This window comes from Mirounga leonina, unplaced genomic scaffold, assembly GCF_011800145.1.
Source record: "Mirounga leonina isolate KUSES-001 unplaced genomic scaffold, KU_Mleo_1.0 Mir_171, whole genome shotgun sequence".
In the NCBI taxonomy this organism is placed as follows: Eukaryota; Metazoa; Chordata; class Mammalia; order Carnivora; family Phocidae; genus Mirounga; species Mirounga leonina.
The window spans coordinates 10,353,914-10,368,393 of NW_023270436.1; the positions used below are offsets into that span (position 1 = coordinate 10,353,914).

General features: G+C 54.3%; 1 protein-coding gene across 1 annotated transcript; it reads left to right on the forward strand.

Annotated features, from left to right (window-relative positions):
- Nucleotides 1-7,830: 7,830 nt before the first annotated feature.
- Nucleotides 7,831-14,360, forward strand: CFAP73 (cilia and flagella associated protein 73). The gene is made up of 7 exons (XM_035017468.1): nucleotides 7,831-7,886; nucleotides 9,315-9,420; nucleotides 10,209-10,313; nucleotides 10,632-10,832; nucleotides 11,296-11,517; nucleotides 11,786-11,944; nucleotides 13,703-14,360. Exons 1-7 carry the CDS (start codon nucleotides 7,831-7,833, stop codon nucleotides 13,781-13,783), a joined length of 930 nt encoding a protein of 309 aa, XP_034873359.1. The 3' UTR covers nucleotides 13,784-14,360.
- Nucleotides 14,361-14,480: the final 120 nt, after the last annotated feature.

Below are 14,480 nucleotides of genomic sequence, written 5' to 3' on the forward strand. Positions count from 1 at the left end.
ACCAGGGGAAACCAATACTTGCTAAGTGCATGCTACTTCTGTCCCTTTCCCACCCCCACCTAGGTGAGAGCTTTTGGCTAACCCTTTTTCTTCTGAGATCCTGCAGAGATCTCAGATAGGCTCTCCGGCCCCCAGAGACCCCTGATGGAACCTGAGGGGCTAGGTCCTGGGGCCACCTGGGATGCCAGCCAAACCGCCACCAGCCAACTCGGCCAGTCTTCCGGAGCTGAGCAGGAAGTCTCATTCCCAAATGCCCCTCCCCAGGTCCCCAGGAAGGTTATGAAAGCTATGGAATGTGCCAGCCAGGCCTCCAGGGAGCTAGCTCTGGCACTTGTCCAATAACCGGATATGGACCCTGAAATGCGTCTGGGGCTGTGGCCACAGTCCTCAAACTTTCCGAATGGCTTGGCCACTTCCTGTTGTTCTGAGAAGTTTTGACTTGAAACTGGCAGAGGGTTTGAGGTCTCCCAGGGCATCTCCCGTCAGGGCACCAAAGGGTGAAGGAGGCGGAGAGAAAGAGTGTGACCTGCTGGGGGCTACCCAGCTCGGGGAGGGGAAGGTGGGCTCATGAGCACCCAAGCCTGGGCTGTCATGTGGGAAGGGTCTCACCTTTCTCAAGGGTTGTTGTGAGAGTTGATCCAGAGGCTGTGTAAGGCACCTGGCATCATTCCTGGCACATAGTAGGTGCTCAAGAAATGGTTAGCCTCCTCTCTTTCCCCTTCCTCGAAGCCCTTAAAGACAAACCCATGATCGTCTTCTTGCCAGCTCTCTACCTAGCCTAGCACCGCTGGGATGCTCACAAGAGCTGCAGAACACCTTCAGTAGCAGGAGACGCTGAGCTCAGGGGTTAAGAGCAGAGGTTCTAGCATCCAGCCAAGCCAACCTGGGACTGAATCGTGGCACCTACACTTATGAGCTGGCTGTTCTCGGGCACCCTCTGGGTGCCTCGGTTTCCTTGTCTGTAAATTGGGGATTAATAACAGCACCCGCCTCATCTCCTGGGTGTGAGGATGGGATGAGGAAAAAGTCAGATGTTCAACACACCCTGGCATACAGCAAGGGCTCAGTAAGAGTCGCGGCCATAGTAGGACATCCTGAACCCACGGCCGTACCTGACACCGAGCTCCCCGAAGTGGAACACCTGACCCCACCCCGAATTCCGGGGACAGATGGCGCAACCACACCTCAGTAGCCACCGCGGCTCCAGGCTGCTGCGCAGGAAGAATCTGGGGCTTTGCATCTCAGCTGAGAAATCTGATCGAGAGATCCCAAGGTCAAGGATGGCTGTGGCCATGGCTTTCTACCTCGGTGTTCAGCAACGCCACAGTGGGAACGTGACACCGTCCATGGCAGGAGAATTTACCCCCATGGAAACCGGCAACTGCTACAAGGCAGGGGTAGGGGTAGGGTCAGTTTAACAACACAACACCGGGCACCAGATTCCCCAGCCACATAGCCTTCTAGACGCCACTTAACACTCTTAAGATTTTGCTCATATCCCCTCACCCCACACCCACAGTGCCCTCGCCCTGTCCTGCCTTCCATCAGGAAAGCCCTCCCCCTCCTTTTCCTGTTTCCTTGTTGATCTCCCACCCATACAATTGGATAAAGATGAGGAGGGGTAGAGCGAACAAAGTACAGACGATGTCGTGTCAATGTCACGGGACTACGACATAGCTGTTAGAAAGGATATGCTCAAAGACTGGGAATGACGGGAAAAAATGCTGAAAAAAAGAAAACCAAAGTGATGGGGCAAACACGACCATCTCCACAGCAGCATCCTGATGCCACAAAATGTCATATGTATATGCTTCGTATGAATATTCCTTTTATTCGGCAGATCTGTGTCGAGTGCCCACTGTGTGCCAAGCAGTGGGGATGCAGCGGGGTACAAGACCGCCCAGCCCTGCTCTCCTGGGGCTCTCAGGCGCGTGGGGAACTGACAAAAATCGCTTGCCACTGAAGAATACACTCTCAGTAGGAAGTAGGAAGTGATACGCAGATGACAGAGCAGACATCAGAGTCCCCAGCAGCAGAGAGCTTTCCTAGACATAATTGTGCTGCTTTTTATCCTCAGAAAATACTCCGTGCCCCCTCCCGTTTCTGAAGGCACCACTGCCCCGGCTTTGTTGATGGCCCACAGCCTCCGGGAAGGCAGCGACGACCACTCCCCACGCCCACCCCCCCACCCCTGCCTGTTGGCACCATTCTGTGACCCTGGTCTCCTGTTCTCTTGTTCTGTGGTATTTTACACGCTCGTCTTATCTCTTAAATGTCAGGGACAATGTCTGATTCATGCCGCGCCTCCCACACCGCTTGGCACATAAGAAAGACTCAGAACGCACTCGCTGGGTTAAACAGAATTCTGTTCCCCTCCAGGGCTGGAATCTGGCCTCTCTCGTGGTGATAATAGTTGTATTATTTCTTACTTCCTCCCCCCAACTCAGTGCCTAGGATGGCAGCTTCGTCACTGCCAACTTACCGCCTCTCTGCTCCACCTCTACCCCCAAACCAGGGGCAGACCCTTCTCCTGGCTCCACAGACCTGTCTCTAGACCTCAGTTTCCCCTCCTGGGAAGTGGCACCATCCCTTCCGAGGCCAAGGATGGGGCAAGGCAGACAAGCCCTGGCCCAGGTTGGGGGTGAGAGGAGTGTGTTCTTTGTCTCGGGAACACAAAGCCCCATTTGTGATCGCTGGGCACGCTTCTGGGCCGGGAGCCACGTAGGACAGGAGGCTGAGGTGGGAGGAGTGGGCAGGATTTCCACGAACCCCTCCCGTGGGCTGGCTGCCGAGGAAGCAGTAAGTCCCCTCCTCCCACAGCCTGAAACAAGGTAGCCTGTCGGTCTGACCTGCTGCTTCCTCCTTCCTCAGGCCTACTCCCCAAGATGCACCCCCCCGCCCCCGCCTTGGAATGGAGAAGTAGGAAGGGGGAAACCACCCGAGCATGAGACTTGGGGGTGGGGAGAGTGGATATTTCCAGAGCTGTGGCCAAGGGCAAGGCCGGCTGAGAAGCTGTGTCCCGCTGTCACTCAGCAGCCCCACTCACCGTATCTCCCAGGATGTGGGGACAGACCCAGGTGGGGGTTTGGGACCTCTGCCTCAGCAGCATGACAGGGGAGCCCCAAGAGGACCTGAAAGCAATGCCCCATTTAAAACAGAAATGCTGAGGCCTGGGGTGTGGACCCAATAGCTTCAGCCTTCTGAAGACAGGTTGTTTGTGTAGGGACCTTCTCCTCTCCTCGAAGCCATGAGCAGTTCCAAGGCAGGGACGGGTTATCTCTAAAAACAAAACCAAGGCCCATCCATCACTTCTCAGCCTCACGTCCTCGGAGGGTCACTTACCTCCCCTGGGCCTCAGTTCCCTCATCTGTTACTGGTCACAGGTCTCGCCCCTCCTTGGCCCTCTCCAGTCAGGACCTATCTCATCATCCTTGAATTCTGCACAGCAACCTACAGACCTTTGTTCTCTTTGTGAGGAGGGGGCCCCACCCTCCTGCCTCAGGGCCTTTGCACGTGCTGTTCCCTCTACTTGGAATACTTTTCCTTTCTTCTTCTCATCCCTCCTCATCCTTCAGGTCGGGGTTCACATGTTACTGCCTCAAAGAGACTTCCCTCCCTGCAACTTGCACCCTAGACTTTTCCCCCTGGCTTCACCATCAGCCTGTACGCCCCATGAGGGCAGGTTCTGCCTCATCCACTGCTGTATCCTCACACACTGCCTGGTACAGAGTAGGTGCTCAGTAAACATTTGCCCCCGAAAAAACGCCTCTAACAAAATAAAAATTCAAAAGGGAAGGATGCATACTAGCTTCAAGATGATGACATCCTCTGAGGAGGGAAGGAAGGGAATGAGCCTGAGGAGGGAAAGATCCAAGAAGGGCTCAACTGTATCTGGAGTATTGTGGTTAAGAGGGTGGACTCCACACCCAGGTGGCCCAAGTTCAAATCCCACCTTAGACTTGACACGATGTGTGAAGGAAAAAGTGGCAAATCGGATCACCAAGATTGAAAACCTTGTTTTGCAAAAGACCATGTGATAAGAATGAAAAGATCAGCTACAGCCTGGGAAAAAATATCCAACAGAGGATTGTCTGGAACATCAAGACCCGTATCTAGAATATGTAAAGAAGTTCTCAAAACTCAACAGCTAAGAGCAATTCGTTAGAACATAGGCAACAGATATGAACAGATATTTTGCTGAAGAGGATATACAGATGGCAAAGAAGCACACGAAAAGATGTTCATCATCATCACAGCCAGTAGAGAAATGCCAAGTAAACCCACAATGAGACATCACCGCACACCTATCAGAATGGCTAAATCAAAAATGGTGATGACCGGGGCACCTGGGTGGCTCAGTCGGTTAAGCGTCTGCCTTCGGCTCAGGTCATGATCCCAGGGTCCTGGGATCGAGCCCCACATCGGGCTCCCTGCTCCGTGGGAGGCCTGCTTCTCCCTCTCCCACTCCCCCTGCTTGTGTTCCCTCCCCCGCTGTCTCTGTCAATTAAATAAATAAAATCTTAAAAAAAAAATGGTGATGACTGTGAGGATGCAGAAAAGCTGGATCACTCTTACACTGTCAGTGGGAATTTAAAGTGGCACAGCCACTCTGGAAAAGACTCGAGCAGCTTCCTTAACAATTGTACTCATGGGGACGCCTGGGTGGCTCAGTTGGTTAAGCGTCTGCCTTCGGCTCAGGTCATGATCCCAGGGTCCTGGGATCGAGTGCCGCATCGGGCTCCTTGTTCCGCGGGGAGCCTGCTTCTCCCTCTGCCTCTGCCTCTCTCTCTCTACCTCTCAAGAATAAATAAATAAAATCTTTAAAAAAAAAAAAAACACAACACAATTGTACTCATGGGCATCTATCCTGGAGGGATGAAAACTTACACTCACACAAAAACCAGGACACAAATCTTCACAGTAGTTATTCATGAGAGCCCCAAACTGCAAATAACCCAAATGTCCTTCTACCTGAATGCTTCACCGACCGCGGCACATCCATCTCATGGCATGCTACTCGGCGATCAAAAAGAATAAACACTGATGCGTGTAGCCAGCAGGATGGATCTCAAGAGAATTAAGCTGAGTGAAAAAGCCAGTCTCAAAGGTTACATATTGTGCAATTCCACTTATATAACATCCTTGAGGAAACAAAACTGTACAGATGGAGAACAGATACATAATTGACAGGGGTTAGGGAGGCAGGAGGGAGGGAGATGGTCCTAGCAAAGGATAGCATGAAGGATCCCTGTGAGAAACGTTCTGTATGTAGCTTGATTGTAGCTGTCACAGGAGTCCACGTGTGATAACTCTGCATAGAACTAAATACACATACATACACACACACACACACAGGAGCGCATGTAAAACTGTGAGATCTGAATTAGGTTGGTGGATTGTATCGAAGCCAGTTTCTTGGTGGTGATATTGTACTGTAGTGTGCAAGATGGAACCACTGGGGGAAACGGGGTGGAGGGAATTGGGATCTCTCTGTGTTATTTCTTCAACAGCATGAGAATCTACAATGGTCTCTAAAAAAAAAAAAAAAAAAAAAAAATCTTCCAGGAGCTACACATCTATTAGAATGACTTTTTAAAAACCTACCAATACCAACTGCTGGCAAGGACATGGAGTAATGGGGCGCCCGGGTGGCTCAGTCATTAAGCATCTGCCTTCTGCTCAGGTCATGATCCCAGGGTCCTGGGATGGAGCCCCGCATCGGGCTCCCTGCTCTGCGGGAAGCCTGCTTCTCCCGCTCCCACTCCCCCTGCTTGTGTTCCCTCTCTCGCTGTGTCGCTCTCTGTCAAATAAACAAAATAAAATAAAAATCTTAAAAAAAAAAAAAAAAGGATACGGAGTAATGAGACCGCTCATGCATCGCTGGTGTGAATATAAAAATGATACAGCCACTTGGAAAAAGTCAGCAGTTTTTTTATACAGTTAGACATAGACTTACCATATGACTCAGCAATCCTGCTCCTACGTATTTATACAGAGCAGAATGAAAGCTTATGCTCACACAAAAAACTGTACGTGAACACAGGCTATATTTGTAATTGCCCAGAACTAGAGATGACCCAGCTGGAGGCTGAATTAACAAACCATGATATATAATCAAATACTACTCAGCAATGAAAAAGAATGAAATATGGCTACACGTGTCGACATGAATGAATCTCTGATGAACATTTCTGGGTTACAGAAGCCAGATTCAAGCGGCCACTAAGTATAGAATTCCATTTCCAATATTCTGGAAAAGGCACACCTATTGGGACAGAGAACAGGTCAGTGGTTGCCAGGGGCTGGGGTGGGGACAGGGTTGATTATGAAGGAGCATGGGGACTTCTGGGGGTGATGGAAACATTCTGTATCTTGGCTGTGGTGGTGGTTACAGGACTTTACACATTTACCAAAACCCACAGAACCGTATGTGAGAAAAAAAAATGAAGTTTACATTATGTGAATTATACCTCAATATTTTTAAAAGGCAAAAGATTTATATGATCTGAAGAGAAACCAGAATATATACCTCAATATTTTTAAATCAAGAAAAAATTAGGCCGTGTATCTTATAACTCTTCACATCAATTTATGTAGAAGGATATATGTGCAATTCAATGTAACACGCTCAAAGAGAAAATATATATTATTTTAGCTCCTTTCTAAAAATACGCTCAAGGGCGCCTGGGTGGCTCAGTTGGTTGAGCAACTGCCTTCGGCTCAGGTCATGATCCTGAAGTCCCAGGATCGAGTCCTGCATCGGGCTCCCTGCTCGGCAGGGAGTCTGCTTCTCCCTCTGACCCTCCCCCCTCTCATGTGCTCTCTCTCTCTCTCAAATAAATAAAATTTTAAAAAAATCTTAAAAAAAAATACGCTCAAACAAAATGCTTAGGAGTTGTTTTTAAGAATGTAGGCATTATAAGTATAGTTTTTTTTTTCTAATACAATAAGAAAATGCCTTTCTTTACACGAAAAAATTATTTAAAACAGAAAACTAAAACGATAGAAAGCAAAGATGATGAGATGTTAGCATGTGTTATTTCTGGGTGGAGGACCCAGGGGTATTACTCTGGGCACTTTTCCCTAATACCATCCCCTGGAGTGCTGTTTTAAGAATTAAATTGATATTATATAGAGAGCGCTTAGCTCTCTGTGTCTGAGCAACAGTAATTGCCCAAAGTATGTCAGCTCCCCCCCTCCCCTATCCTCCAAATCTAGATCATGGGACCCTTCCAAGCTGCTCTCCACTCGGTGGTGCTGATCGCCCTAACCAGGCTGGGAGGTTCCATGAGACTTGGCCAGGGTAGCAAAAGGATTGACCCTCAAAGAGCTGCAACATAGTAGGCCCTCAGCACCTTGCCAGGGAGTGAATGACCCTGCAAACAGTGGGTGCCCAATAATTATTCTTTTGAACGGACAACTGAGTATACAGCCACGAGAGAGGCGTCTCATCCCACCCAGCCAGGAAGAGGCTTGACCAGACACAGGGCACCAAAAGGGTAAATTTTTGGCTGAGGGACCCACCTCCTCCTCATTGCACCCCAGTTTAGATTGGGAGTAAAAGCCGTCTCTGGAACCGGCAAAGCCTGCTCCCCTCCCAGCTACCCCCGTCTTCTCCCTCCCAGGATGGATGCCCCGGGCCTTAGGCAGGCAACGGAATGTTGTGTGGTTGGTTGCCTGGGCAACCAAGGCCTGCTAGGTGGCTGGCTGCGTTCTTCCAGTACAGAGCACGCTGCTACACTGCCCTCCACCCGAAACCCCCAGGGCTTCCTGAGCTAGTGCAAGACTCCGACACTGTGGAAAGAGAGCCCCGGGGCAACTGCAGGGAGAATGGCCGTGCCCTGGGAGGAATATTTCCGACTGGCCTTGCAAGAGAAAATGCCCGAGTGAGTGCTTCAGAATGGCGGGGAGGGGAGAGAGGGGGGCAGAAGCGGGTGGGACGACCCATGCCTTCCCCTTGCCTGTGGCGCCTGGCTTCCTTGGGCAGTTCCTGGCGGCGTATTGCTGTCCCCACTTCACAAAGGAGGAAACTGAGGCTCAGAGGAAAATGGTCTCTGGGCTAGTTAGGGCAGAGCCAGTTAAGGCAGAGCTGGGTTAACAGCCCAGGCCTCTCATCTGTTCCTGATCCCCACTCCTGGCTGACGTCCAGCTGAGATTTAATCGTTTGGACTGAGGGGAGAAGGAATTCTGTGAACTCTTGCTCCCCTCTCCCTGCGAACGCTGCATTTTCAAGGAGGAGTGGAGGAAGCTTGTCGGGTACCTACTTTGTGTTCCGCAGTGACTGAGAGTCCCAAGCTCAGTGTCAGAGTCTGGACGAGTGCTGGGAATGCCCTGCTGAACAGAATGTTCAAGCAACCCTTCTGCTCTCTACACAGCCACCGTGTAGGGCTGTGTGCAATCCACCCCCCCCCTCAACACACACACCCCAGCAAGACTCCAGATCCCAGCCTCCTCCTGGAGCCCTCGCAGGGAGGTCTAGGGGAGGTCTAACAGCCTTCCGGCCACAGCTCGGCCACAGCAAGGAGCTGCTCTCCTCTGCTCCCCATTCAGCCTTCCACCAGCACCCTCCTTCCAGTTCACCTGGAGTTCACCTTTCTCTCCTTTCTCACCACCCCCACCCCCCCGTCACTGCATCAACTCTGCTCTTAAACTGCAGCGTGACCGCCCTCCTCACCTCTACCCTACAACCACCTGACCAGACCCACATTGTCTCTGTGTTATCCCAGAACCCGGTTCTTCACCATCTCCTGCAGCTGCCCTGCCTTTCCTATGGTCCTTGCCCCCCCCCCCCCCCCCCCCCCGAGCCTCAAGAGCCTTCTACAATCCAAGGTTCTTCTCTTGGGGCCTTGGCATTCGCTGTTCCCTGCAGGTATCCACACGCTCACTCCCTCTTGCCCTTCTTGCCCTTCGGGTCTCTGCCTAGATGACCCCAGGGTCTGTCTCCTCGGAGAGACTTTTTCATCTCCCCATTGAAAGATTTCCTTTTGCCTGCTTCATTTTTCATCTGAGCACCTACCATGTCCTAGTATTATTTATTATTTGTTAGCTTTATTTTCTGTGTCCCCCACCCCCAGCAGAACGCCGGCTTCTGGAAGGTGGGGGTTTTTGTCCGCCCGGCCCACCCCCGCCCCCCCCCCCCCCCCAGTGCCTAGAAAGGTGCCTGGCACAGAGTAGTTGCTCAGTACAATTTGTTGAATGAATGAACAATTCAACAGCTAGTCTATGGCTAATGGGGGCATTTCAAGCACTGGTGGGGAGTTTGGGGGCCCTGACTCTTGCCTCCTTCATCCCCACCTCCCCCTTGGAGTCCCCAGGAAGATCCCAGAGCAAAACGAGGACACCCTCCCGCTGGTGCTGCGTCTCCTGGAGAAGAGGCAGGAGCTGGTGGATGCGGACCGGCGCCTGCAGGCCCAGAGGGAGGTGAGCTTGCACTATAGTTCCTGAGACTTTTGGGGATCCCGGGCAAAAAAAAAAAAAAAAAGACGGTGAGCAGGGGTTGGGAAGTAATGAAGCTGACCTATTAGCTACAGGGTCTGAGACGGGTCATTTCACCACTCTGAGCTTTGGTTTCCTCATCAATGATCAAATGAGATCAGTTGGGGCAAATAAATGCGCACTGAGCACCTACTATGTGCACGACACTGCATTGGGATCTAGACATCTCACCATAGTCCCCCTCCATGGGGCTCACAGTCTAAAGAAGGAGACAGACAAGTGTCCAGGTGGAGACTGCCATCAGGTGGGGAAGCACTGAGAAGGCTGTGGGAACCCCGAGGAAGCCCCTATCTCCACAAAGAGGTGGTCAAGGAGGGCTTCCTGAAGGAAGTCATGTCTGGGGATGGGGGAAGGGCAAGTCAGCTTATCCAGCAAAGGGGGTGGGGTGGGGTGAGGAGGGAGAAGAGGGCAGAGGGAAGGGCGCATACAAAGATTGGAAGGCAAGGACAAAACACAGGAGGACCAGTGTCTGGAAGACAGTGTTAAAGGAAGGCGGTGAGATGAGTCCAGAAGGAAGGACAGGGACAGCGGCATGCAGGGGCTACAAGAGGGCACTGAGGCTTCATCACACATGGGAAGAGCCATGGGGGGATTTGAACAGGGGTGCAGCGACAAGATCAGGGACAACTGATGACCAAAGTATGATCCCGAAGGTGCTGGATAACTTGAACCCCTAAACACACACAAACAACCAACTCCTCACCTCTCCCCAGGCGTGCCAGACCATGATGGCAGCCCGGAAACAGCGCTGGGAACAGTTGGAACAGAAGGAGCGGGAGCTAAAGCGGTCTTTTGTGCGCTTTGACAAGTTCTTGCAGGTAGGTGCAGACGGCTGGGGGAGGGGAGGCAGGTCATTGGGTCACAAGGCCAGACTTGCATGTGAATTTTAAAGTGAGCTTTACTAATACAAGAGGGAGTAGTAGGAAATACGCACGCACTGCCTGATGCATTTGAGTTTTTTAAAAAGCATGGGGGAGAAGTGAGGGACCAAAATCAGACACTGGCTGAATCTGCCCACGGGCCACCTGTTTGCTACGTACCGCGCGGCGTGCCAGTGTTGGGGCGGGTGGAAGCGGGGAGCGCCGGCGGCTCCCAGGTCGTGAGGGCAGTCGCCTCCCGTCCATCCGCCCCCCCAGGACAGCGAGGCCCGGCGCGGCCGCGCGCTGCGGAGGGCGGCCGAAGAGCGGCTGCAGGCGAGCCGCCGGGAGGCCGAGGCGCTCCGGCTTCGGGCCCAGCGGGACGAGCTGCGGCGGGAGCGCGCGCGGCTGCAGCGCCGGCTGGAGCGCCTGGAGCCCTGCGCGCGCCTGCTGGGCCAAGTGCTGGAGCAGCTGCCCGAGGTGAGCGCCCCGCAGGAGGCTTGGGGGCTCAGGCGCCACCGTGCAGCGTTGGGTAGCCTCTGGGACGGCTTCGGGTGTGCACTACTGGAGCGCTGACTGTATGCCAGCAATCACCACTTACTGAGCGCTGACTGTATGCCAGGGACAAGCTTTGTTCTTGAATTCTCCCCAACGCCCGGTGACGGGAGTCCTGCTCTTGCCTACCCCATTTTATAAATGGGGAAACCGAGGCTCACGATGGTAACTTGCTCACAATGGTAACCTTCGGGCTTCTGACTTCCCGGACCTCTCCGCCAGGCTGGGGGTGTATGCAGGCACTCAATAAATACCAGCTGAACGGGACCATCACAGGGAGTGAGGCTGGGCTAGGCTTCCTGCCGGCGTGGGGAGGGGAGGGAGTAGCCCTCCGAGGAGGCGCCCGAGGGCCGGGTGGCGAGAGGACCCCATCTTGACCCCACCCCAGTTCCAGGAGGTCCCCGAGCTGGTGGCGCGCTTCGACGGCCTGGCCGATATGCAGGCGGCGCTGCGGCTCGCGGAGCGCGGGCGGCGGGCGGAGCTGGAGGAGGCGCGCGCGCGGCTGCAGCGGCAGCGGGACGCCGGGCAGGACGAGCTGCTGGGGCAGGGCCGGCGGCGAGCGCAGCTGCTGGAGCGCCTGGAGGCTGCGAGGGAGCGCACGCTGCGCTGGGTACGGCCCGCCGGGCGGAGCTGGGCGCCCGGGCCCCCAGCCTCCCGTCGCCCTGAGAACAGAAGGGGCGATGCGTAGCCCAGAGGGGCAGCGGCGCTAACGGGCAGGGAAAGCGCTTTAGGGCACCGGGGGCCAGTCCTAGCAGAACCTGACCCCCGGTTCCTCTCCCGGAGGCGCCCGTGCGCCCCTGGCCGGAGGGAAGTGGGCGGGCCCCAGCCCTCCTCAGCAGGCTCCAGCGTGATCTGGAAGCGGGCGGGGTGTTCTTCAGGAATCCAAGTGGATTCAGATCCAGAACACCGCGGCTGAGAAGACCCTTCTCCTGGGCCGCACCAGAATGGCGGCGCTCAACCTGTTCCAGCTAGTACGCCAGCACAAGAGGCAGGCCCCTGCCCTGGCCGTCGAGGACACCGAAGGGCAGCTGCAGCAGGTGCGCCCCCTCGCCGTGTCCCCTCCAACCCCCAGAGCTTCAGGAAACCTCACCTACTCTGGGTTAAGCGTGACCCTCCGGGAGCCGAGCGCATGAAGCCAGCCCCCCAGATCTGGGCTCGATGGCCATCTGGGAACCCTGCCTGGGAGGCCTGGGCATCTGCTCCGTGGCCACAAGGAAGCCGTGCTCTCCTCTCTGGGTCTCCGCGCCCTCACCTGTGCGCAGGGCCCGGGGTGTGTACAGGGGACACCGCACGTTCACGACAAGAGTCTGTCCTTTGTCCCAGGGTCAAGCACAAACTGACAACATCGACAAGAAACCAGGTGGAGACCCACCTTTAATTAATCCCTGACCCTCTTGCTCCCTGCAGGGACAGGCCTCAGCTTCCCTAGGGAGGGAGAGGGTGGGGCTGGGTCCTTGTCTTTCTTCCCGCACAAGCGCATCACAAATGTCACTGTGGACCAAGTCATTCAGGTTTGCAAGGTTGAGGAAGGGGTGACATGGTTTACAACGGAGGGAGGGGGTTTCTGACTTCGAACACCTCTGTTGCTTCTAATGGGGACCCAAAGCACGGTCCCCTTTAGTGGAAGAAACACAAAAAAAGGCACGCTTGCCCCTGGCACTCCTGTCCTGCGCCCAACACCCTGGATCCCAACCAAACACTAAGAACTCGGACCCCGGGAGCCTACCTTTGTGCCACATGCTGAGTAGGACAGATCTGTGGACACCACTGTTCTCCCAAGTGTGGCCCAGCACCTTGAACTACACAAGACAACTCCAGGAGGGACAGAGGCTCAGTATGATGGAGTGGGCAAAAGCCTGTCCCTTTTCTTTTTTTTTTAAAGATTTTATTTATTTGACAGAGAGAGACACAGCGAGAGAGGGAACACAAGCAGGGGGAGTGGGAGAGGGAGAAGCAGGCTTCCCACGGAGCAGGGAGCCTGATGCGGGGCTCGATCCCAGGACCCTGGGATCATGACCTGAGCGGAAGGCAGACGCTTAACGGCTGAGCCACCCAGGCGCCCCAAGCCTGTCCCTTTTCAACCGACCCTGATCCTACCAAGGAGAAAGACTCAGTGTGGGGCGAGTGGGCCTTTAACCCCTGCAGTGCTCCCTGGGCCTGGGCCTCACACCCCCTGTAGGCAACAGCAGTGGGCCAGAACGCAAGAGTGCGACTGGGTTTCATGTTTGTTGTAGGATTTTTCCACTGCCCCTCCACTTATGACAAGGGGTAACTTAATTCTATTTTTGTTAGAAATATAGTTTCCCTCTCAAACCTTTATTTCATGACAAATGTGAAGGGAGAGCCCAAGGGTAAGTTGGCCTCAAGTTCTGGCTCTTGGCAGTGGACCTGTGGGCATTCAGTTCATATCAATAAATAAGTTAATTAAAAGGAAATATGGGAGTGTTAACCCATGGAGATGAGAGCAGGTCAAACACCAATGAATACGGTTGATCCAATTAAAAAAGGGGGGGAAATGAATTAATGCAAGTGAAAATACTCATTTAATTATAATGCAGGTGATACCAGCTAGGAAACTGAGGGTGTCTGCTCACAGACTATTCGGGGGGCTTGGACTGAGGCCCGAAGGACCCAGAACAGTCTAGGGCAGGTTGGTTGGCCCCTGGGAACCACAATCATTGCTTTTAATAGGGGTGTTCACCCCCAACCCCTGCTCTGCAGCATCCTGGGTTGTGGGGATGGCGGAACTGGATACTCAGGGGCTGGGACGTGACTGGCTGTGCTGGGACCCACAGGTGAAGCTGTTCATCCTGGACCTCTCCGCCATGCTGGCCAATCTTCGTCAGGCCGAGCCCACACCTGCCTCCCAGCCCTGACCCAGGTGAGCAGGGGGGCAGGGCCCCCCCCCCGGAAAGGAGGTGCATATGTCCTGCAGGGTGTGTGCTGAGTGGTCCTCACCTGAGAGATGGGAGGGCTGTGCCTGCTCAGACTGCTGTGGCGAGTACAGGAGGGGCATACAGCAAGTACTAAATAAATGTGGGCCACGTGGGGGGGGGCACCAATCCCTCATCCACCACATGGCCTGGGACCAGGTCCTCCCTCTCAGGGCACTCAGGGCATTAAACAAGCCGATGTGTGTCAGGGGTTTGGAATGAAGCCTGATGCAAATTGTGGCAAATTCGGTAAGTAAAGCAAAATAGGACCAACAAGAGGGCCACACAGCAAGCACCCGCACGTGGGGCGCCTGCTCACAAGGCCTCCTCCACTGTGGAGTAGCACAGGTGATCCGTGGCCTGAGAATCCAACTGCTGGAGGCTGCCCTTGACCTTCCCAGGACCCCAAACTGGGGCTGGGGAGGACACGGCTTGCAGGGCAGAGGCCAGGACAGGTTCTCACCTCTGCGGGTGTGGTGGGGATGTGGTGGGGCCGCGTGAACCCCTTCACTGCCAGAGGAGGAGCCGTTGAGCCCTCTGCCCCACACCCCACTTCCCACCTCCCTCCCCAGCCCCCACTCTCTGGACTCAGTGGGCACACCAGCTGGGGCTTTAATACCTGGGCCCGCCCCTCCCGGCT